The sequence below is a fragment of the Syngnathus acus genome, chromosome 2 (assembly GCF_901709675.1).
Source record: "Syngnathus acus chromosome 2, fSynAcu1.2, whole genome shotgun sequence".
NCBI classification, from domain to species: domain Eukaryota; kingdom Metazoa; phylum Chordata; class Actinopteri; order Syngnathiformes; family Syngnathidae; genus Syngnathus; species Syngnathus acus.
The window spans coordinates 18,055,811-18,078,460 of record NC_051088.1 but is presented as its reverse complement, the minus strand read 5'-3'; the positions used below and the strand labels follow the sequence as shown (position 1 = coordinate 18,078,460).

General features: G+C 41.4%; 2 protein-coding genes across 3 annotated transcripts; both read right to left on the bottom strand.

Moving 5' to 3' along the window:
* Positions 1-11,404: 11,404 nt before the first annotated feature.
* Positions 11,405-19,718, bottom strand: slc17a9b (solute carrier family 17 member 9b). Of its 2 annotated transcripts, none has more exons than XM_037270229.1 (13): positions 19,280-19,413; positions 18,041-18,238; positions 17,818-17,957; positions 17,489-17,588; positions 17,280-17,410; positions 17,069-17,165; positions 16,864-16,960; positions 16,363-16,450; positions 16,248-16,282; positions 16,034-16,149; positions 14,669-14,724; positions 14,547-14,576; positions 11,405-14,210 (listed from the first exon to the last, which is right to left on the bottom strand). In XM_037270229.1, the coding sequence occupies exons 1-13, from the start codon at positions 19,411-19,413 to the stop codon at positions 14,032-14,034; spliced, it is 1,401 nt and encodes a 466-aa protein (XP_037126124.1). In that variant the 3' UTR covers positions 11,405-14,031. The 2 variants fall into 2 exon arrangements, with proteins under 2 accessions (XP_037126124.1, XP_037126134.1); XM_037270239.1 differs by lacking the exon at positions 11,405-14,210 and adding an exon at positions 14,332-14,374 and having other exon boundaries at positions 19,280-19,718.
* A 435-nt stretch (positions 19,719-20,153) lies between these two features.
* LOC119133932 (glucose-induced degradation protein 8-B homolog) lies at positions 20,154-22,508 on the bottom strand. The gene is made up of 5 exons (XM_037270253.1): positions 22,440-22,508; positions 22,030-22,158; positions 21,753-21,949; positions 21,290-21,487; positions 20,154-20,925 (listed from the first exon to the last, which is right to left on the bottom strand). Exons 1-5 carry the CDS (start codon positions 22,465-22,467, stop codon positions 20,752-20,754), a joined length of 726 nt encoding a protein of 241 aa, XP_037126148.1. The 5' UTR covers positions 22,468-22,508; the 3' UTR covers positions 20,154-20,751.
* Positions 22,509-22,650: the final 142 nt, after the last annotated feature.

Below are 22,650 nucleotides of genomic sequence, written 5' to 3'. Positions count from 1 at the left end.
GTCCCAAATTGCAGCATGAGCCTGTTGTTTGATACTTTCTCCCATCTCTGCTCTGACTCAATCTGTTGACATTTCTCATTCACTCCCCATGACTCAAATTTCTCCTCCTTCACTTAAGCAGCCCACAACAAGATGAGGGAACATCTGATGGCTCCCTCTGCCTCCGTTTCCACTCTGTCCAAGATGTCTTTCCTTTGTTCCATTCCACACACACACTACTATCTGTGTCCTACCGGAAACTTGATGTGCATGCTCGGGTCTCGATGTGCCTCCTTTGCCTCCTCCGTCCACTTCCGTCACTCTGAGATCAACAAGTGAAAATGAACAATGATGGCGATGATGCTGCTGCTGATGATAAGTAGTATTAGTGCCGTACTGACAAATCAAGAAGAACTGAGACGTTTCAATGAATAGTATATTCGTCTGTCTGTTTTATACTGGCCTCAAGTGGCCAAGGAGTTTACACCAAAATGAGAAGCACAATGGCCATGCAATTGACGCAGTGCGAAAAAGGTTTAATTGTTTATAGTTCTATTTTATGATGCCATTGTATGTTTTTATAAAATACAACAAATTCCTGATCATTAAAATACAATTTACAACATTTTTTGGAGGGCTGGAACGTCTTAATGGCATTTACATTCATTTCAATGGGGAAAGATGATTTGTGATTTGAGAGTTTTGATTTATGGAACTGCCTATTGTTTACTGTTGAAGAACAGTTGTAAGAGATGTTTCAATAGTTGCCATAGCATGTTCAAATCGGCTTCGTATGTTTGCCGGCAGAGGTCTGCAGTTTTCTCATGCAGTAGTACGTTGTGTCCTATTAATGAAAATGTATTGCATCAAGTGAGATTTCTTAGCTGACGTGCGCAAAGGTTTCACAAATCCAAACCGATATCTGAAAATTTAAATACTGTTGGCCACCTTTTTGTCATCCCCACATGCCCTCCGCTGTCCAAAATGACTTCATCTACAAGGCCGCAGTCGGCTCGTGTAGCGGGGCGGTGTCTGTGTGTGTGCTGTAAGGGGATTGCAGTAATTACTGGGATCTGTGCACCGTATTTATCTTTTCAAGGGCTCGGTGATCCTGCCATAAAAAGCCCAGCATTTGGCAGTTAACTAATGCGAGCCATTAAATTGATTGTGCTGGATTTGTGTTTGTACTTTGTGTCCATTCATGTAAGCATGTGTGTGCGTCTAAAATTTGCCGACTGGTGTTGGTGTGCTATGTGATGTCTGTTAAATAATGCCTGCTTGTTCTCTGTAATCCTGATTAAATATGGGGTAATGTGCATCTGCTTCCAGTGGGCAAGTGGTTGGTCTCAGCAAAAAAAAGAAAGAAAAAAAACAAACAGTCTGATTCTGTGTCCGGCATTTGCACATACATCATCTTCCTTCTACAATCCAAATAGGTGCGGCTCAGTGAAGATTCTCCCCCGTGTGCAGATCATCACATGATTAGGATCAACATATGAACTTACACAAATAAAATTGTACTCACACAAGGGACTGGCTGGGCCCACGGAGGTCAGTGTCGTAAGGACGGAGGACGACACCCACCCAATTCTCGGGAACTCAAGTAGAATAGTTATTCATTCAAACACAGAAGATGTAAGATGACATCACATGCATTTGTAGTTGAGCAAGGCGTGTTGTCAGTGCAACCAGCAGACACAGCATTTGAGAGCAGTGAGAAGGGCTTGATTTTTCACCACTTTGTAACTTCAACTGAATGGGGATAAAGACCAGTCGGGTTAATTTAATTTTGGAAGGCTATTTGACAAGCATTGGGATAAAAGAGTGAAAATAACAAACGCAAATGATATCATCACTCCTCTTGGATGTGGCAGTGAAATAAACAGATTGACCACATTCTTCTTTCCAAAATCCTCCCCCGTGCAGGCAACATGTTCCTCACGTCCATCTTGGCTGTTTTTTCAGATATTTGGTGTCAGTGTGTGTGTGCGTTTGTGTGTGTGCGCACGCGAGAACGGAGGCTGCACCAGCCTGTCCAGCCTACACACAAACCGGCCCGTCGTTAAATCACCTTATCCACCGTCAGCTGCCCTGAGCATGTTTTTCATTTCATGTCTGTTTTGCTGGCTTTGAAAGACACACGGGGAAAAGGAGCTGTCGGACAAAAAAATACAAATGCACATCTACATATGAGAGGTGATGTGCAAAGACAGATTTTTTTTTCTACACATAACTAGAACTTTGGCACTCTGTCCATACTTTACTTACTACTTTCGTCTCTCTTGCCTCTCTGCAACGTCTTCACTTTTATATTTCTGACCTCCCAGGCGGACATGAGTACACAGATATATTACTCTAATGATCTAATTTTACAGCGCCATTAAATGTCCCAGTATTCCAGAATTATGGCGTTAATATAATAAAGAGGGTTCAGGCCACAAAGGTGATATGTTAACACTGAAGCAGTCCGTGAATGTTTCTCCGCACGTCTCCGTTCACACCGCATGCAAGGTGGAATAAATCTACACAGCTTTTATCTCCATTGCTTTTTGAAGAACTACATCTTCCAAAATAATTTCCTACTTATAATATTTATATTCTCATCATATTCCAGAATTCCATCCAGAAGCGGTGTTATTTATCTGAGGCTCAAACTGAGGCACGTTTGGGAGCGGTTCAAACTTGAAAGCTGTGCCAATCTCCCTCTTTTCGATCTGTTTCACCCACAATCACGGCACATTTTGATGTAGCACCCTCCCAATGGATGGCCATGTGAAATATTAAAACACACTTTGTTGTTTGGGGGACAGTGCACCTCAGCAGATGGGCCATCACTGCACAGACTCCAATGTATGCAAATCTCCATACAAAGCAGCCCAGGATGTTTTCAATATAACACAAGTGCCTCAGGCCCTGTTTTAATCCCTCTTTACCCGCAGCCAATGCACTGTTTCATCCAGTCAAACGCCTTAAGCGTTGTGTCAACTTGGACATCTGGCCACATGACTGAACCCCGAAAAGTGCGCATGTGTGTGTTTGGGAGGGAACAGGTTGACGAGGAAGCCAGGATGGAGGTGATTGAGTGCATGTTGTTGTTCTGGGATGAGTCCATAAAAGTGAGTTCACCATCCACGCCGTTTGGGGGAACAGAGAGGTGCCATTGCTGCTTTCTTCATTTGCTCGCAACTTGCTTTGTTGTTTTCACACTTGGTTTTGTTTCAGCCCTCCCCCCCAACCTCTAGGAATAACACACACACACATTCGGACATGCACAGATGTACTAACACTCACATTCATTTACACAAATGCGGTGCCTGCGCACCTTCTGGTCAGAACACTGATTTCCGTCGTTGTGACAGGTGAAGGCCGCCACAGCGCCGCCAGACACCTGGATACTCATGGCAGCCTTCACCACTGTGTGTCAAGGTCCGTGTGTGTGTAAGTGTGTGTGAAAGGTGTGTTAGGTGGGGAGGGGGGGGGTCATCAAATCCAGCAGCTCCTCAGGGCTGCTTTTCCTGGATGGGACACAAGTTCAAACACTCTTGGCAATGTTGCTTCTCATCTCTGACCTACATGATAGAAAAACAAATCACACATAATCATTGAGAGTATACGCACAACACACTTTTACACACACAGTGTGAATCACTGGATTAATTTGACAATAAAACACAAATAAATTGGACTAAATCAGTCGACTACATAAAGTGTTTTTGCTCAATTATTTGGTTGTAAAGCTATGGCAAATAATAGTTTCAAAGCAACTGTGAGTGGCTGTGTGCTCGCCCCTCCCTTCCTGTGTCTACTCTCAATCTATATACTAATACCAGTCACCTGCCTCTTGTTACCTGCCGCGTATATAAGTCCTGTCTGCGTGTCACACCCTTGTCGGATTGTTGTCGGTTTGTTCTCATCTCTCGTCGCGTCTGTCGTCGTCGTTCCTGTCTTTATCCTGTCTTTATCCTGTCTTTATCCTGTCTTTATCTTGTCTTTATCTTGTCTTTATCTTGTCTTTTTGTTCAATTAGTCTTGTCCCTAGTCGAGCTTCTTCTAGTCTGTCTTTGATTTCTCCACTAAACCCTGGTCCAAGCTGCATTTGGTCACCCTGCTCCATTCCTTCCATGACAGCAACTTTGTAAGTTTTGTAATGTTTGTCGCAAGAATTTATGTTCATAGTCTCTGATTTTGATTCATATGTGCATTATATTGTACGATTGCGCTAATGATTGTTTGTTTAGTATCTTCAGTTATTGCAACTCAATTATCAGCACATTCAATTTAAATGCTTCACACTTCAATATTTAAACATTTCAAGGCATTACGTTGATTTTTATGAAGCAGTTATTCAAATTTACAGTGTAAAATGGCGTTTAGAAAAGAACAGACGTATCAAATGTGTGACATAATGAATGCAATTCTGTTTTAATAATCAATTGCATAAAAGCACACAACTATGAGTGGCCACGATCAGAACTCTGTGACCATATTCCTTCCTATGTGTTTGTAGCTGGCATGAGAGGGACTGCCTGGAGGTTTTGCACTGGTCTGTGGATATGTGAGTGTTTCTCTTTTTTTTTTTTTTTCTTTTTTTTTTTTTTTGTCGGGGGGGGGGTCTATGCATGTGTGCTTAAACCTCAGGCCACAATAGTCGAGAATGTGTGTGCGTGCACGTGCGGGGGAAGAAAGAGTGTAGGTGAGTGCAGGAGACAAAGCTGTCAGTTTCCCAGCTGGTTACCCTGGCTGCAGGGCTCAGGCTGGAGAAGGGTGACACTCGGCATCACAGCACCACTACACGAGGCCTGAGGTTAACACGTCATCATATACACACACACGCACACACACCTTGGCTGGCCGTTCTCGCTCATACGACCAAGAGAACAGCGAAACCGCTTGGGCGAGTCGTCATATCTTTTCAAAGATTTTTTTTTTTCTTTGGCTCGCTAAGGTGTGAACAACATCGCAGACCAGATTGCCTGGCAATGGACTGACCATCATGTTGTAAGGAAGCAAGTATGGTGGGGGGGAGGTGGTAGAACACAGAGACACAGAATGAGGAAAAAGAAAAACACCAGTAATGATGTAAGCTTTTCTTTCCGGATAAACTTTAGCGAAGGAGGAGATTGCGAGGCAAGTTGTCTCCCCGCATCACGGCGAGGGACACGCACTCTCGACGGCGCGACTGCAATGGAGGTTGACGGGGACTAATAGCTGCGTGGCCCCTTCTCGCATGTATGAAGAGACGCCATCCCCATGCTTTGCTCTCATTTCACCACTCGCTTCATGGCGAGTCCCTCAGCGGCGTGGAGTCTCTGAGGAGAGAAGCGCCTGAGGCAAGCCAGCCTTCCAAACCCCCCACCGCACCCATCACTCCCCTGCCTCACCAAGAGCACACATTTCCATCTCCGCTACAGTAGAAGTGATGGAGAGTTCTTCAGGCTATGCAGACGAAGATGGCCTTTTTTGGGGAGGGGTGTTATTTAATAATCCGCATGCAAACAAGAGTTGGCAGACTGGAGAAATGATTTACTCCTCTGCGGAGAATTCCAGACATTTATTGTCCAATAAAACTGTTTAACTGGAGATTTGTGGAATCCTTCCTTCGTCAGTCAAGTTGTAGTTTCTTTCAGTTAATCGGTATCAAATGTTCCAATAGAGTCATATAGAGTATTCAGTTTACTATGTTGTGGACCCATTTTGACATTAAACCGTCTGACAACATTGACTTAATTATAAGATGACATCACATTGTTTCGGAGAGAACAATGTGACTTGTTTCTGTAATCTGATGGCAAGTGTTAGTTTTGGAAATGGAAATTTACAGGGTGATTCTATCCTTACTTTTTTTTATATAATTTAATTGATACATTTGCACCTTTTATTTTAATAACTATCTTTATAAATTTTGTTTAGTCCAAAAGGAACTTGCAAAATGAAAGTGTTCCAAAGAATTCTATTTGTTTTAATGTCTTTTACATTTGAATATAATTGTAAGTTCAATTATTACCAAAATAATTGTGATTAATATTTTTCCCATATTCAAGCAACCATACAAGTAACTTACTACCACTTTTTTTCTTGTCAGTGATTCTTGAGGCCAAAAAGTTGTCATTTAAAATGTATAATTCTGTCAGTGATCTGCAGTTTTTTTCTACAAAATTAATTGAATGAACATCCTCTGAAACTGATGATTCCATTCCATAATATTTGCTATGGGTTGTGATTGAGGCACTTTGTCTGTTAAAGTAGAGACTTGTATTTGTTCAATGGACTATTAGCATATCTGCGTCACACAATTCTGATGTTTTGAGCTTGCATCTCACCTCAAGCCTTTCTGTCTCCCAGTGCTTGAGTGTTTTTTCTGCATTCTGCATATTTCGCCGTCCCTATCATAAGTGGGACTGTGAGTATGACTGTCTCTATGTGCCCTCCGCTTTTCTGACAACTCGTCCACGGTGTCCACCTCTCCACCCAGATCTCCAGTTTAACAGAAAATGGATGGGGAAAAACCTCAAACTGCAAATGTAAATATTTAGTTGCTGCAGAAACAAACACGTTGACAGGTGAAATGAGCCTGTGTTCTGCCTGCTGCTGTCAAGGGGTTGCCGTGTCCGCGTGTGTGTGCTCTGCAATCAACTTCTGCTAAATACTAATTACTGACTACTTAGTGTGAATGCCCTTTCTATTGGGTCCCTTTAGTATAAACATTAATTATAGGTCTTTTTGCATGGCCGTCATCATTATTCCACCAAAGGCCCCCGAGGAGTGAGCCGAGGCCAGGCGCTGGGGCCGGACCAGGCCGAGGGGAGCGCGGGGATTGTGTGAAACTGCGTCGAACTAGAGCGCCAGGACCCGGTAATGCACACAAGTGATATTTGTGTGCCGAGATCAAAAAGCATTTACCTTTAGATGTTTCCTGCTATGAATATTCAACATCCTTATTGAAATCTAATTTGGGTCTCCTTGTCTCAGGGGTCTTTTCATCAGTGCCTGTTGCCTGAGGCCACTGCTGATTGACAGCCAAACTTTTGTAAAGAGCACGCAGGAAAAATAAAGTGGGGGAGGTGGGGGGCGCGATCTGGTGGCGTGAGCGATGTGAAGCTGGAACAGACGAGCGGGGTGGGGGGGAACGGCCAGCAGGGCTTGGGAGCCATTTAACCTCGCTTACAATCAAAATCAGAATGCTGCGCTTCTGGTTGTTTGCTAACAGAACAAATATTTTTGAAAGGTTTCATCAACTTCATTTTATGAATACATGTATTTGTCATTTTCATCTATGCTGTTTTGTGTCACTGATGTAAACTTGGGACAAACCTGCACACTAGCAAGCAAAATCCTTTTAATTAATTTATTTTTTCAACTTGACAGACATAATGTCTGTTTGCATCTATATTTGAGCTAATCTACCAGGATAACGAATGTGTGATCAGCATCTTTGCAGAGATCAAACGCAATTAATTTGTTGTTGAGTAAAGAAAAGATTTGTCCATATTTACACAGTTGTGACACTTCCATCTGACGTGCCCTAAAAAACCAAAGCGTTCTTTTTTTTTTTTTTTTAGTGTTTAACCGTTATTCCTTAACCTTACATGTCTCAACAGAAGACTTGCAAAGTCGTCAAAAAATATCTTTCTATTCATCTAATATAGTGCCCTCCATAATTATTGGCACCTAAAACTTAGTCACGTTGTGTTAAAAAAAAAAAATCTGTCCTGTACTATTTAATGAAGAAGGGCTTTAAAAACCTGAATACTGCCAATATTGGGGTTTCAAAATGGTAATTGACTGCACGTAAACGTAGTCAATGAAGGAGGTTGACGATGGCTTGCTGTTCCTTGCTAAATTTAATATGAAAAGGAATTTTGAGACAAGGTGGAGGGAAGTTTGAACAGTCTAAACGTTTGAATGTTTTTTCGGTTATAGGCTACATTAATACTAAATGTTGGGAATGAACTATCTTGGTCTTAATTTATTATATCACAAAAACGGTCATTGTTTAACATGTTTTTGGGAATGTGAATGGAAAAAACCAGAGCAAGCAAATGTAACATGAAAACTCTACAAAGGAAGGTCAAGATTCAAACTCCGAACGTCAGAATTATGAGGCAAACCCACAGCATTGTCTCTTGGGTAATATAATGTGATTCATTTTTAAAGGAAAGTGGCTCCTTCAACTTCACTGGTGCATAATACTGAAATATCAAGTAAAATATGACAATACGACAATCAGAACAGGCAGAAAGGGATCAACACACACACATACACACACAATTCAATGTGGTTCTCATCTGGCCAGTGGGTTCTTACTGCGCAGGTGTAGACCCGGTCCCTAAGGGTTCTATTAAAACGATGCCCCTCTCAAGGCCAACTCGGCTTTCTCTGTGGATTTAACGTTGGCCATATGTGTGGCAGGAGGCAAACAGCTGATGGGGTTTAATTGACCGAAATCAACATATTTAGTTGTGCGATTGTGTGCGCCAACCAGCGGGAAAATCGTCAGTGGGTTTGAGCGTCAGGATTGTTTGAACGGGTCAAAAATGGATCAGACCCCAGGTGGTGAAGAAATAGGAGCCATCAAAACACAGTAACGTGCCTGCTATATAATCATCTTGTATTTTTCTCCTTTTATAATGTCATTTTCAAGTGCAATATTAAAGCAGTTGTAGTATCTAACAGCTGGACTGCATTATACATTTTTTGTAGAACTATTGAAATGATATATCAACTTGAATAATTGAAAAATGTTTGAAAGCTATTAACAGATTTCTGTTTTAAAAATGGCAATACTCTAAATTCACAGGGTATATTTAGCTTTCTTTTAATTCTGTTAAATTGCTTCTTTTTTTTTTAAACAAATCAAACTAGTATAATACTCTTCTATAAACACAAAGAAGTGTCACCAATGAAGTGCAACAATTTTGTTTAATTTCTTTAATTGGAAAAGTAATATATACCATTATAAATACTGGGTAAAAAATTGGACCAACCCAGGAAGTTGGGTCATTTTGACCTAACTTTGGGTTCTGTTGCAAAAAACAACAAATTGTTGGCTTGTTTTGTACAAAAGAGGTGGTTTTGTGCAAAAATTGGGTTATTTTTCATCCAGTATTTCGAAAGGTGTATGCTTATGAGTATTGTTGTAACATTTGTCTAAATGTTGCATCACCATTTGTGTTCATATTGCCATTGCTTATCAAATGCATATTGCTTGTCTATAGTGTTTTCCATTATGAGTAGGGGTGGATGAGTAACGATACCAGGTATTGGTATCTCAGCCTTATTTCAAGGAGGTATTGGTACGATTGTTTGCCCTCTGTTTTCTCCAGGCACTCCGGTTTCCTCCCACATCCCAAACACATGCATGGTAGGCTGATTGAGCACTCCAAACTGCCCCTAGGTGTGAGTGCGAGTGCGGATAGTTGTTCGTTTCTGTGTGCCCTGCATTTGGCTGGTAACTGGTTCAGCCTACTGCCCCATGATTGCTGGGATATGCTCCAGCATGCTCACGACCCCCGTGGGGACAAGCAGTATAGAAAATGGATGTTTGCCCTCTTGTGGACATTTTACAATCAGGAATTTGAAATTAGAACCAGAGAAATTTGCCTTTAATCTCATGCAATTTCAAGGACAAGCACTATGCTGAATATATATTGGTCTATTTAAAATGATCTGTCATTATTTTTTGGGGGACATTTTAAGTCTAAAAATACTAGCATTATTGACACTTGGTATTGGTGACTATTCCAGATTTGAGTTCTTGTACTGGGATCTCTCTGAATAAAAGTAGTATTGAACATTTCTGATTATGAGTTAGCATTAAGATAGTATGGCAAAGGTATTAGGTTGTTTTAAATACACAAAGTGTAACTATTTGATGTTTGGTTTGACAGTAACCTTAAACTTAGTGGCATTAAAAAAAATGTCTTGGTGCTCGATGCCCCTGCTGCATGTGAATTGAGCTCAAGGACACCATACAATGCTATAAGCTCAAGTTTGCACTCACCAGCAAAAATTAAAACAGCCAAATGACAATGAAAACTTCTAAGTCAAGTATCTCCAATCTCAAGGCACCATTAAGAATCATTTCTATGAATTAAGTCACAATTTAAGCCTTTGAAACCCTTACATAAAGGGATAGTTTGATGACACTGGTGTGGAAGAAATTGAGATCGGTGACCCAGCAGGCATTCTCCTCAGGCCAAAATCTTGTCAAAAGAGTGGAATCCGAAACGGCTGCAAAAGAAGTTGATAGACTCCATACTATTTGTGTAATGAGGGGTCAAAATACTTCATTCAGTCTGGATACGGCACACATCACTTCAAAATTTTAGTGGCTTTACAAAACAAAGAAGGATTATAAAGTAGTGAATTTCAGTCTTGTTGGAATGGTTAAAAGTAGTAGTAAGTCACAAGGGATATTCCACCAGTGACCTAAAAGGCGCAACGCAATTAGCACACAAAGCCCATCAACGGCCCCCAATATCACAGTCCTCTAAGGAGCGGCAGACTTATAATGCCTCCTGATCTATTACCACAAAGTGATTAATCCTCCCTACACAATGACCACTCTTCAACTGGGCCTCTATATTATGAGGTGGCCCTTTACGGCGGTTGAGTTTTGTACTAATTAGCATTCAACTCAGGAAGCAAAGACAACCCCTCCACCAGGAGAAAGGACAGGAGACGGCGACACAGTGAAATGTCATTAACTTGATGTTAATTACTAATTAATAGGGCTATTTCATTTACATGTATCTCTGATGGAGTCTGCCTTTAGTGGGTTACTCTGAATGGCCGACAAGTTTGGGGAGGGGGGCGGTATCATGTCTTTCTGCTGCTCTCTGCTTCTTTTCTGCTAATTAAATAGTGGGTCGCTCATCACTGTTATGTCTGCTTTTACAGCACCATTTTCTGTCAGGGAGGACGCACAAAATAAGTGACCGCGCCAGCTCATTATGGATGAGGCTGTTGATCATCGAGCCCACCAACTTGGAACTTACTTTTGGTGAGCCCCCCCCCCCCCCTCCCTTTCTTCTCCCACCTGTTTCTATGGCAACCTAGCTGTTGGGTCCCATGAGAAGGTGTGGGCTGGTTTGACAAGTGTCTGGCCATTCACGCATGGACAGTGCCAGCGAGCCAGCATGGCACACAGTGTAGTGCCATATGGTGCCACTGCATACAGTACGTTTTGTTGGCCAGTACTTGGGATTTCGGGCTGGGGTAGTCCACGAGTGGTACCAGAACTTACTGTTCTAAAGATGATGCAGTGATTGACTGTGAGGTCAGGTCAAATCAGTTGTGTTCCGCTGCAGAAAAAAAAAAAAAAAAAAAGCCTCGAGCCTTGCACTCTCCTGATAAGTGACACTTTACTGCCTCCCAGTGGCATTGCACATCAACCACATAAAGATGCCTCAAATATTGCAGCTAATTACAGTGTTGAGAAAATACGTTGTTTTTTTTATTCCAAGTTAAGACGTGCTTTTAAATAACAGCATAAGTTGAATTTTACAATACTGCATTTTTGCAGTAATACTGTTATTTTTTTAAAGGCAAAATCCGGGAGAGCTGTCAGGAACCACACTGAGCAATTAGTAATGTTACAGTTTGGGGGTTGAGTGACAGAGAGCAGGTAAGAAAAAATATAACCAATACAGTAAAAGTGAAAAACTTGAAACATCAGAGGATTACCATATTTGTTGAACAGATAATGGAACAAATGTGTTCAAGGCATTCACATTGAGGAACGTTAACAAGGTACAGCAAATGTGCACGTTCAAGAGTGTGGCGATTCATGATCAATTATGTAAAAGTCTATGACCTAACTAGCCTTATCCCGTTTTCTAGTGCTAACCCTATACACAGGCAGCATGTGATTAAGAAGAGTAATGACATTTATACTGTGACACAAAACAATCTAACCATATTTGAGATGACAAGAAATTTGATATGTGATTACAAAAAACAGCCATTATAAGATGCATACAAAGCTGTGCCTTTGTATGTGAAGGTCAAGCCGATACACAGTAACAGTTGTGACATAATGATCAGATCACTGTGAGTCTCAAGCAGGCACAAAAACGTCTATGCATAGATTAGCAAAGTCAAGAACTAAATATTAAAACTTCCAAGCGTAAATGCTACAAGCAATAATTTACCATTTCTGGATGTGCAATACAAAAGAGTCTTCGCTGTTCTACAAACTGAAGATCTCTCATTGTCTTGCAGCATGTGCAACATTCATCATGTCAGTGTGCAACAAGCTCACAGTTAAGCAAAGGAGGAGGAGGAGACATCTCCCAAATAAGTCAAATATCGATGACGACAATAAGTGCTTTCACAAAAGCGAGATTCAAATAAAAACTAGTCAGGTCTATCGGGCTTCTTTTACCGTACCATCGCAACTTAATATATTCATTCAGTTTGAAAATATAAACCAAATATATCTTAAGCCATAAAAATATAGAAGTACTTTATTGAAAAATAATTAAAGGAGGTATTTCTACATCATGAAACTATAAAAAAAAAAAAATGTACATTTTCAGTAACTTTGGTCTTTCTGCTTTTGAACATTTGTTGCAACAGGTAGGACTCACTCGTTATCTCAAAGCCTTTTCACCTCAATGGAACGAAACATGTAACCATGTTGATGGGAAACAAACAAGTTAGAGGACAAAAGAGCGCTGCCAACAACTCACACGAAAACAAAAGAGGCAGAACAACCAAACGCTTAAAGCATTGCGTAACTAGACAATGAGTTGGCATTTCAAAAGCATTTTTTTTTTTTTTTTTTATAAACGAGGAGCATTCAAAGTGCAGAACGCCACCAAGGCTAAAATTAAAATCTGGATCAACAGTTGGGATACAATTTTGATCAGAGGTGGGCATTTAGTCCCAGAGACGGTTGTGGAATGGGACGAAGGATGAGAAAGTTAAAAGATAAAAAAAAAATAAAAATGGATCGATTATAGTGGGTTTACGGCCGTCCCGGATATTGTTCAAGTGTTGACTGAATACGCTTCGGCACACTGCCAAAGATAAGGGTCTCCATTTTCGCTTTGTGTAATCTCTATATTCAGACTAATTGTGAATGTTAAAAAGGGGAAAAAAAATTGTTTCTTTAAGCAGGATCTGGCAAAAGCGAAGAAAGTGATTTTTCTAAAATCCTGCACTGTCAAACAAATCTTGTAATATATTACCATCTGGTGGTCTTTTTGTGTCACTGTCTTATTACGTCGTCATCAAATAGTTTTCACTACGCAAAATTTGGTACCCATCGTATGGTGTAGCTGCTCTGATGTAAGCACTCCACATTTTTAATCAAATTCAGTTCCTCATTTGTTGGACTGTGACTTTTTCTTCCAAGGAGGTGTACGTTTAAATTATTATTATTATTATTAAAGTCGCTCAATAATAAAGGCAAAAATCAAGTATAATAAGATAATAGGAACTGGCAGGCCCCTGCCTATGACTCAAGGTAATGTGTATTACTACCATCATTAGTTAGAATGTACAATTGACGAAATGATTGATAGGATGATTGATTCTAAAATGATCTATTAAAGGGGTTAAGTTTGTTTTTGCAGGCCCAAAAATTCACCAGTAAGGGAGTAGGAGTATGTTAGGGTCTAAATACGAGGTACAAAATGGGGCCGGACAGTTTCACTGATCATATTTATCGGGCACTGCTGCCAAGTCATAATGACTGTTCTGACAAACATTTTTGAAATTGGCAAACTCCTCTTCCGAACTAAAAATGAAGCTACTTTAAATAACATTTAACCATGATGTGCTTTTTGTTCATCCTGAAAGCCTTGATAAAACAACAGCCTCTCTGAACAGTACCCTGACATCACGCTGGTGTTTTTATGATTTGAGGTTGTGTATCTATGTGAGCAACAAAAGGACGGTGCAGAGTGTGTGCATGGAAGACAGCTAAGAGAGCAAACGATCTAGAAAGCAAGAGAGCGCGAGAGAGAGGGATAGACAGACAGACAGACCTGTGCAGACAATGCAGGTCTTCCACAGGATAATGAAGTCCAGTCTTGGACAAAGTGTTCAAATATGGATGTGGTGATTGCGTATCTTGCTAGGGTCAATGTCAATGCGGCGGGCCTCAGCAAAGACCAAGAAGATGCAAAGGCCAAGCAGATTGACGACGGTGATGAGGCCAAACACGGACGACCATGAGCCTGTGGTCTCGATGAGATACCCTGAGAAATACACCATAAGGACCCCTACACACACACAAAACTTGAGATTAGTCTTAAGAGATAAAAAGTATGCGTGAAAGAATCACATTGCCGCTGGGAAAACGGCACAGTCCCACACAGGACCAACGGCTGTCATTCTGTGTCGTCCATTATTCATTCATCTGTCGCGGCCGCTGTGATGCTGCTTTCTTGATGAAATAAACATGACACAAAGGAGGCGACGCCGTTGACAGCGCGTGAGCTCAAAGTCATCATTTTGAGTGGTAGATTAATTATTTGACCAAAGCGTGTGTTATAAGGTGAGGGGGAAAAAAAAACGATGTTGTTTTTACCCATTGTTGTCAAATGAAAGAAACTCACCTGAGAATGCGCCGCATGTGTTCATAACACCTGTCAAAAGAAAAGAGAGACTTGTGTGAAACTTTTATACGAAATGATCCTCCTGTAGAGGTTTTTCCATCCAAATGTTATTTTTCACTTACCGAACAAGGCCCCTGCACAAGATGGAGCGAGATCTTGAACGTTTACAGATACCCCACTGTAAAGCAAAAGTGTCATGAGCTCACTCTTTTCGGTTGATCAGTGTCAAATACAAACGAGATGAGAAACAGAAAAAAAGCACAAACTGAAAAATGGTGACAAAAGGGAGACAATTATGAATACCCCTTGAGACCAAAGCATCCCTGACTACCAACCCTTCAAGGGCCAAATCAGGGCAGGGCAGCAACTGTTTTCACGCAGAAATGCAGCCATTTTGTTCCGTGATGAATTTCCTACATCTAGCAAAGGAATTAAAAGATGTAGCTTCTATTTGCCAGAGGACATCTGTTGAATTATGACTTGCCTAGAGATGAAATGTATTTGCAAATCAAAACAGCCTTATAGTTTCTGTCTGTGTTGGAATGTGCCCCATACGGTTTGCAACTTGAACTTGGGACACCTGTCGCAAAATTGAAATGCCCAAGCGAAGTTGTAACCTGGAATGTCTGATGTTATGTTGCACAAAAAAACAACTGCTATGGGGCCATCTTTACTAATCTCAACAGGGATTTTTTTTTGGTTATATGAAGTTTTATTTGGCATACACATGCCATTTGTGGTTACCTCGAAACTCAAAGTGGTTAGTTTAACAATTTTTCAATTACGACACATTATTTTCAATTTAAGGACCAGAAGTCACATGGTCATTTTGTTGTCGGGTTGGTTACACATTGAAGGATAACACAATGGAAAATCCACAAGATTTCAAGTTGGATGAATGCCAGACCAAAGGCAGCTCTAAACACTTTTAGCTCTAGTTTTTGTAAGCAAAGGGTGCCAAATGTTTTTTTATTTTTTATTTTTTTTTTACCTTGATTGGTGAGCTAAATTTTCAGGCCACTTGCCTCAGCTCTGATCCATATTTGAAGGAGCAGAAAGTGTGGTTTTACTTACAATTTACTCTACTGTATTAAAAACAAGAAATACAAATGTATTCTACTGCACTTAAAAGTTAAACACAACTGAACTGTACTGTGCTGGGTTTTAAAACAATGCCAACAAGTGTCGTTCTAGTAGAATGTTTGTATTACATGTTTTAAATCTTTTTTGTAATTAATTTGGTGATTCTTTATGACTGTACCACACCAACAATCAGTAATATGGTCAATTATTCACACTGTTGAGGAGAGTGCAAGTTCTTTCTAGCGATTTGCTAGTCATGTCTGTTGCAAATAGCAGAAGCCTGCGGTCCTATCATGCATCATTTTTTGTAACACTCGCGTTCAATACTTCAACAGGAGGAAGTGTCAGTTAACCAGCACAAAGAAATCAGCATAAAGTAAACGGTTTCTGCAAAATGGCAATACCTGTGACTGAAGGTGGTGAGGCCCATTGTGGCCGACACAAACGCTATGGCCCAGGAGAACGTGGTGTTGCCGCACAAAAGCAGGGTAAACACGCTGGAAACCCCCATCGAAAAAAACTAAAGAGGCAAATATATGCATAGAAAAAGCCATTGATCCAAAAATGTAAAGGTTGCAACACACTTCAAATACCAGGATGTTTTCACAGCGACTCTACCTGCATTAACTTCCTCACAAAGGCCGTGTCAAAGCCTGTTGGGACATTTGAACAGCCACTTGAGTGAAACGATTACATTTGAATACGGCGATGCCCGCAGACTGAACGTTCATACCTTGGCTTACGAGGTGGTCCGACAGGTAGCCGCTAAAGACCGATGAGGGGATTGCTACCAACCAAGGAATGACATTGAACACCCAACCCTGGAGGGACAAAACCAAAAAACACATGAGGATATTCTTTTGTCATGTTGCAAAATGGATTTGCTTTGCTCGTTACATTTGAACCCCAACTCAAAACACGTTTGCATAAAAATATATTTGGATATTTAGTCATTTGCTTTTGCATTATTTTGCATACGCTTTCACTACAAACCAGTCTTGTCTGCTGCCATTACAGTATTGCCTGCTGTTCGCGGTGAGGAAGCAAGCATAGCCATGGTGACTAAAGTACTATACCCTATTATGACGGACAAGCACTTAGTAAAAGCATTGCGTAACCACAATAAGGGTGGAAATCCGCAGCTTTATATTCATTGAGCTACACAATCTTGATTCTAAGAGCGTCATCACAAGACCGGCAATATTTCCCCTCCTCCTTAAATGGATCAAATTACCTTAGCATCAGGGAAGGTGTCTTTAAAGAAGGTTGGCAGCCATGACAACAAAGTGAAGAATGTGCTCGCTGTGCAAAGGTGTGTAATGATCACGGCGCTGGTCAGTAAATAAAGCAAAATAGAGAAATAGTGTTAAATTCTGGCGGTACGGCGGTTCAACTTTAACACGTATTCTCAACGCATGATCTCTTTATCATTTTCTCACCAGACTGCAGGTTGTTTGAAGAGCCGCAACCAGTGCCTCTTGGTCAATTTGGACTGTGGACCACCATTTCCCAAAGACTCCAGCGTGATGATTGGCCCTGCGAGTACAAAAGAACACAGAAGGGTTTGCATATGAGAGGACAGTGACCTCACTTGTAAGCGATAAGAAAGCACAGCAGATAGCAGAGAGAAGACTGAAAAACCTTACTTGCCTTCTCCTTTGAGTAAGTATTTCCACATGCAGTATGCCCACGTTACTGCCAGCAAACCCGACACATAGAAGACGCTCTCCCAGCCGTACAAGTCCAGCATGAGGGAACCAGCCCCTCCAATTACAAGGGTCCTGCGAAAGGTCACATGGGTGCACGTGTTGCGACGGCCCCCTCTGCAAGACGTGTTCCTTAGGTAAGAAATGACTTACCCCAGGTAAGAGCCGCTGCCCACGGTGCTCATGAGGAAGCCTCTCTCACTCTCCACCACCTTCTGAGAGCACAGGCTTGCCAAAGAAGGGTAATGAACACCTGTAATCAGGAAAGGTCAGATTTTCCATGGTGTTATTGTATACTGGATGCCACAGGTGTATCTAAGAATGAAAGTTACAGGATTAAATCAGTGTCAACAGACTTTGTTTGCAGAACAGGACAAACAATTAGATGTCTGTTAAAGAATTCTGCGACACACAGCCGTGCTGTCAAAATTAATGTCGGGACTGTTGTTAGGATGTTAAATAGTACAATCGTGATATTTTACCTTGTAAAAGGCCCATGAGAAAGCGAGCCAGTGTCATTGAGAAGATCGGCTGGGAGCAAAAATGGGCCAAGATGGGAGTGAAGGCTGTCATGGAGCCCCAGGCAGCTGCAGAGAGCAGGAGGACTTTTTCTCCTCCCACCCTGTGAGCACACGATGATGCATTAGTTCCAACTTAAGACTGTGACTTTGCATGTTTCACTCGAATTGCAATGACGACACCCACCGGTCACTGACGTAGCCTCCAAACACTTGCGTGAAGCAGTAACCCCAAAAGAAGCTTCCCAGAACCATGCCAGACTCCCTCTTGCTCCAGTTGAACTTCTCCGCCATGCTGACCGCACAGATGGGCATGGCCACCCGAGCACAGTAGAGGAGGCACGTACCAAGTAGGAGCACCACTGTCCATACCCTTGCCACCGGCCTGCACAGGAGGGATTGCACCGTTTAGTAAAAACAAAGAAGCGAAAGTTTGAAAGTGAGCATCACTGAGTGCAATGCCGTTCTCATTTTAGACGAGTCAAAGATATATTCCACAGTAGCCGTGTGTTAATAAGCATTTAGATGCAGGTGCATTTGCAACAAATATCAATAATGCACATCAATTCTGTCACTTGCCTGTTTTTCTTGGAAACACAATACACACCGCTGTGCACAGTGCACACGCTGCACACGCAAGGTCACCTGATGTCATCGGATGCGGCTTTGCTCCTTGATCAAGTGACACGAGTGTCATTGAATCATCACTGTAGCTGGATGGCCCAATTTACATACCCATACTGACCAGGAGAAATTACTACAATTATATACTTTTGTTATTAAGTCCATTTCAGTCTGTTAATGTTGATAACCATTTTCAAAAGAACGTTAGGTGTGATGCAAAGCCTAATAACTTCAATAACAAGCTTGAGATTTACCCGTTCCATTTTCCCCTTTGTTTTTTCTCTGTACTGTAAATCTTATGTCTAAGATATGTTTTATGTGTGTGGCCCTTATGTAAGAGCGTTCAGTTTTGAATCCCCGTGTTGTCAAAGTGTGGTATAGAAATAAACTTGCCTCGCCTTATGTATAATATGCGCCTTGGCTCAATTGACAAGTTTGGGACAGACTGTACAAGGTGTGCCGTGGGAACGCCAATTTCACTTACCGGATCCAAAAATTATCGATACGTACGTATTTTGTTGTGAGTACTTTGGAACATGCATCGTCATCATTATTATTTCAGTATCTATACATTTGGTGACATCATCATTTTCGGTTTGTTTCATTTTCACATAGAGGTTCCAACTCAAATAACTACAGCTAGAAGCAAACAAACTCACCAGACTTAAAGTTCTGCAACATGTCATGTAATGTATTTGTTTATTTGATGATCAAGTTAACACTGGAAACTAGCTTGATGGGTCGCTCATCACGGCTAATCAATGAAATCTTTGATTGTCTCACCCACGAGGGTAATCGTTACCTTGACCAGTTATTGTTGTGTTCAGCCCACTTCTTGTGACATCCAGATACTCCAAGCTTGTCGGCCGGATGGTTCTCCTTGTGACAGAGCAAATCTGGACCATAGTTCTTGCCATGTTTTTGAATTACTGCCATTCAACGTGCTGTCTGTAATGTTAGCGGCAGCCTCGACCGTCAGCTTCAATTTCTTCCCGGTGGTGGAGACAGGAAGACACGGCGGACTTTCGACGTTCGGACATGCATATCTTACTGTGAAGAAGAAGAAAAAAAGCTTCAACAGCCGACCGGAAATTGAGCGAAGGACTCGTTTTGTCCTGACTTCTGATGCCCCGCTGAGGAGAAATCCACGTGTCAGTTTTTACCTCTGCACGTCTTTGTGTGGTCGTTAGAGGGCGCTCAACCAGGAAGTGATTCCACAACAGCAAAACATCCGTGCACAACTCGATCAAAATCATGAATAAAGCCAACAACCGCTGATTCTTTTTTCCTGGCGTATTTTGACCTTTTAAGTCGACGTCACGACGAGGAACCACTGCGGATGCGATCATGCAAGGGACGTGTGTAATGCAGTGCGGGGCGCGATGCGATGCATGTGACATGTTCATTAGAATACAATGTTATGCATATGTGTAGTCACTGAGGAGAGTTGGGGGCCTGAAATAACAAGACAGAAAATAGTTGCGAAGCACTGGTGATGGGTTTAAAGAGAGCTGCAGACGTGTGCTCACTTTCAGTATCCACCGTATCTACATCGGCAATACGTTGACAAGCAGAACCCAAGTTTGGTGGTGTGCCTCCAATGTAAAATATGCGCCTTGTCTCAGTAAGTGTTGGGAACTGAGTTAGCGCATCCCTCGTAATAGAACACTCCAAGCTTTGGTAAAATTGTAAAACTTGCATTTATTGCAAAATAAAATAACAGTGAATGGAAGCACAGCAGATATAGTAAAAGAGAAGCTTATTTCTATCATGTACATAATACCATCCATGTGTCTTTGTATCTGCATTTGCCTTTACTTTTGCAGCCATTAACGGGAAAGTTACAGTCAACAAAGTATTTCGAATCATCCCCAAGTGTCTTATTGTGTCTCATGTTGTTCACTTGCTGACATGTGGAAGCTTTTATTGACATGCACACAGCTAATCTTTTTCACTAGAAGCATGCGGTCGGTCACGCATAGACTGACAGCCTAATTTAGGCTTTATTCACCTTCCAATACCAACTTTCCCTGCCAACAGACAGAAAAAAAAACTAGTGTACAAGTAAATATGAAAAAGAAAATACTGGTTTCATTCAGTATAGCGAAATGATAACACCAGGTCAAATAACATATTCCATTGAGTGAGGTCATTTTAAAACAGTATCAACCAAGTTCATCCTAATAAAAGGGAAATCTTTAGGAGGACAAAAATGATCTCTCATTTCTTTATGGTACAAATAGATACTGGAAACCTGTCCATTTTATCCTTTCATTATTTTGGTTCCTCGATGGTCCCCTTACTGAGGTCTGTCATTTTGGGATACTTGACTTTCTTTTGATCGAGTTCATTTTGAGCCCACAGCAGCAGCTTCAGGAGCTTGGCCAACTTGGGTGTTGACTCACGATTTTCATAGTCGAGTACAGATTGGTTCACTTCGCTCCACACCTGAAAGACAAACAAAATGTATCGCGGATCATTTTATTTGGCCAATATTTACTCCGTTACAAATAGAGCTGAGCAAAATGGACTCAAATTCATACCGCCAAATAAATCACTATGCAATGACAACATTGTGGTTAGCCTTTTCCTTCATGCTCGTGTCTGCTGAGAAAGCCATACTAATGTCAATTGACAATGACAGTCATAAAAAAAGTTGGAAATACGAGTGCACTCCTAGGCACACATTGATGCTTAAATGTTTGTTCAATTGCAGTTAGGGCTGCTATCTCTGATTGATTAATTTGGTGTAATATTTAAAGCTAGTTTTGCTTGGTTGGTACCAGCACACCACTGTCTGTACCTACGTTACCTTTTGTCTCTGCATCATATTGAGCAGATCTCCAAAAGGTGACTCTTCAGGGTTATCGAACGCCAGCAGGGCCAGCGTCCTTTCCATCTCAGTCAGACATTCTCGGCTCTCCTCCCCTTGCTCCGCTAACTGGGACTGAGCAAATTCAAGGGCAGCTTCCGTCTCCCTCAAGCGAATGAGCTCAATAAGATGCTGTTGCTGCAAACACAAATTGAAAAGATGCAAAATGGGTCAAAACAACAAGTGTGAAGGATATCTGCAGAGTGAGAAGATCCATCCATTCATACTTATAAATACTTATTTAAAGATATAGTATATTTAGTAGTCAGTGGCCGTGTGCCTTTGCAATTTGCTGACAACTAGTTTGAGGCGCTCAACTGCCTCTTGACCATGTTCTGCTAGGACAAGCTCCAGCTCACAATCATGAGGGCAAGTGGAAGACATTATAGACGAATGAAATTACCTGCAAGTGAAAGTAAAGGTAGCGATTGGTATCCAGCAGTTCCGGATGCAGACTGTTGATGAGCGCAATGGCATCCTGGATCTGCCCCTTCAGGATCATTTCTCTAATCTTTATTCTCTCATCAAGCGATTCCAAATCCACACTTGGCTCAATCCCAGACTCCATTCTAAACTTCTCCGCCGCCTCCTTGAATCCCTCTATGGCACAAAACACTTGTCATATTCTTATATTTTGCTTTCCACTATCGGTTATTGAAAATTCATTTTGAGAACCACACCTGTCACCAAATAGTTCATAATAAGTCTGTTCATATCAGCTCTCTGAATGTGGACATTGTTGAGTTTATCCATCCATTCGTCCCTCGTTATGTCGTCTGGTTTCTCTGCATAACTCATGATGATAAATCCTTAAAATATAGGGAATACAAGTGGTCTGAATTAAAAGTCTGAAGCAAAACCTTAGCATCATTTAAATCGCTGTAGCAACATCATGGCACCGGAAATGGAGTAGTCAGGCCTGTGATAAAAACACAACAATGAAGCCTGACTACATCATTGCACCAAATACAAACTAAGACAACCTCCGCTTGGGGGGGTTCAAATCACCCGCAACCTTTAGGAACGAGTGTCCATGCATAACCCAGACCAATAATTCTTTATTTTCAAGTTAAAACAGCCCTAACAATACCTTCAACCAAGTCGCTTCTTCGCAGCATTAGCAACTCGCCACTAGCTTCCAGCTTCAGCGACGGAAGCTCTTTCTTCTTCTTCTCCCTTTGCCCGAGTTGTTGATTAATGGAGCCTGGGTATAACTCTGCTGCCCCTAGAGGTAGCTTTTAGTTACTGCGACAAGACCAACTCTATCTGAAGAATAAAAATATCTGAAACAATTTAATCTA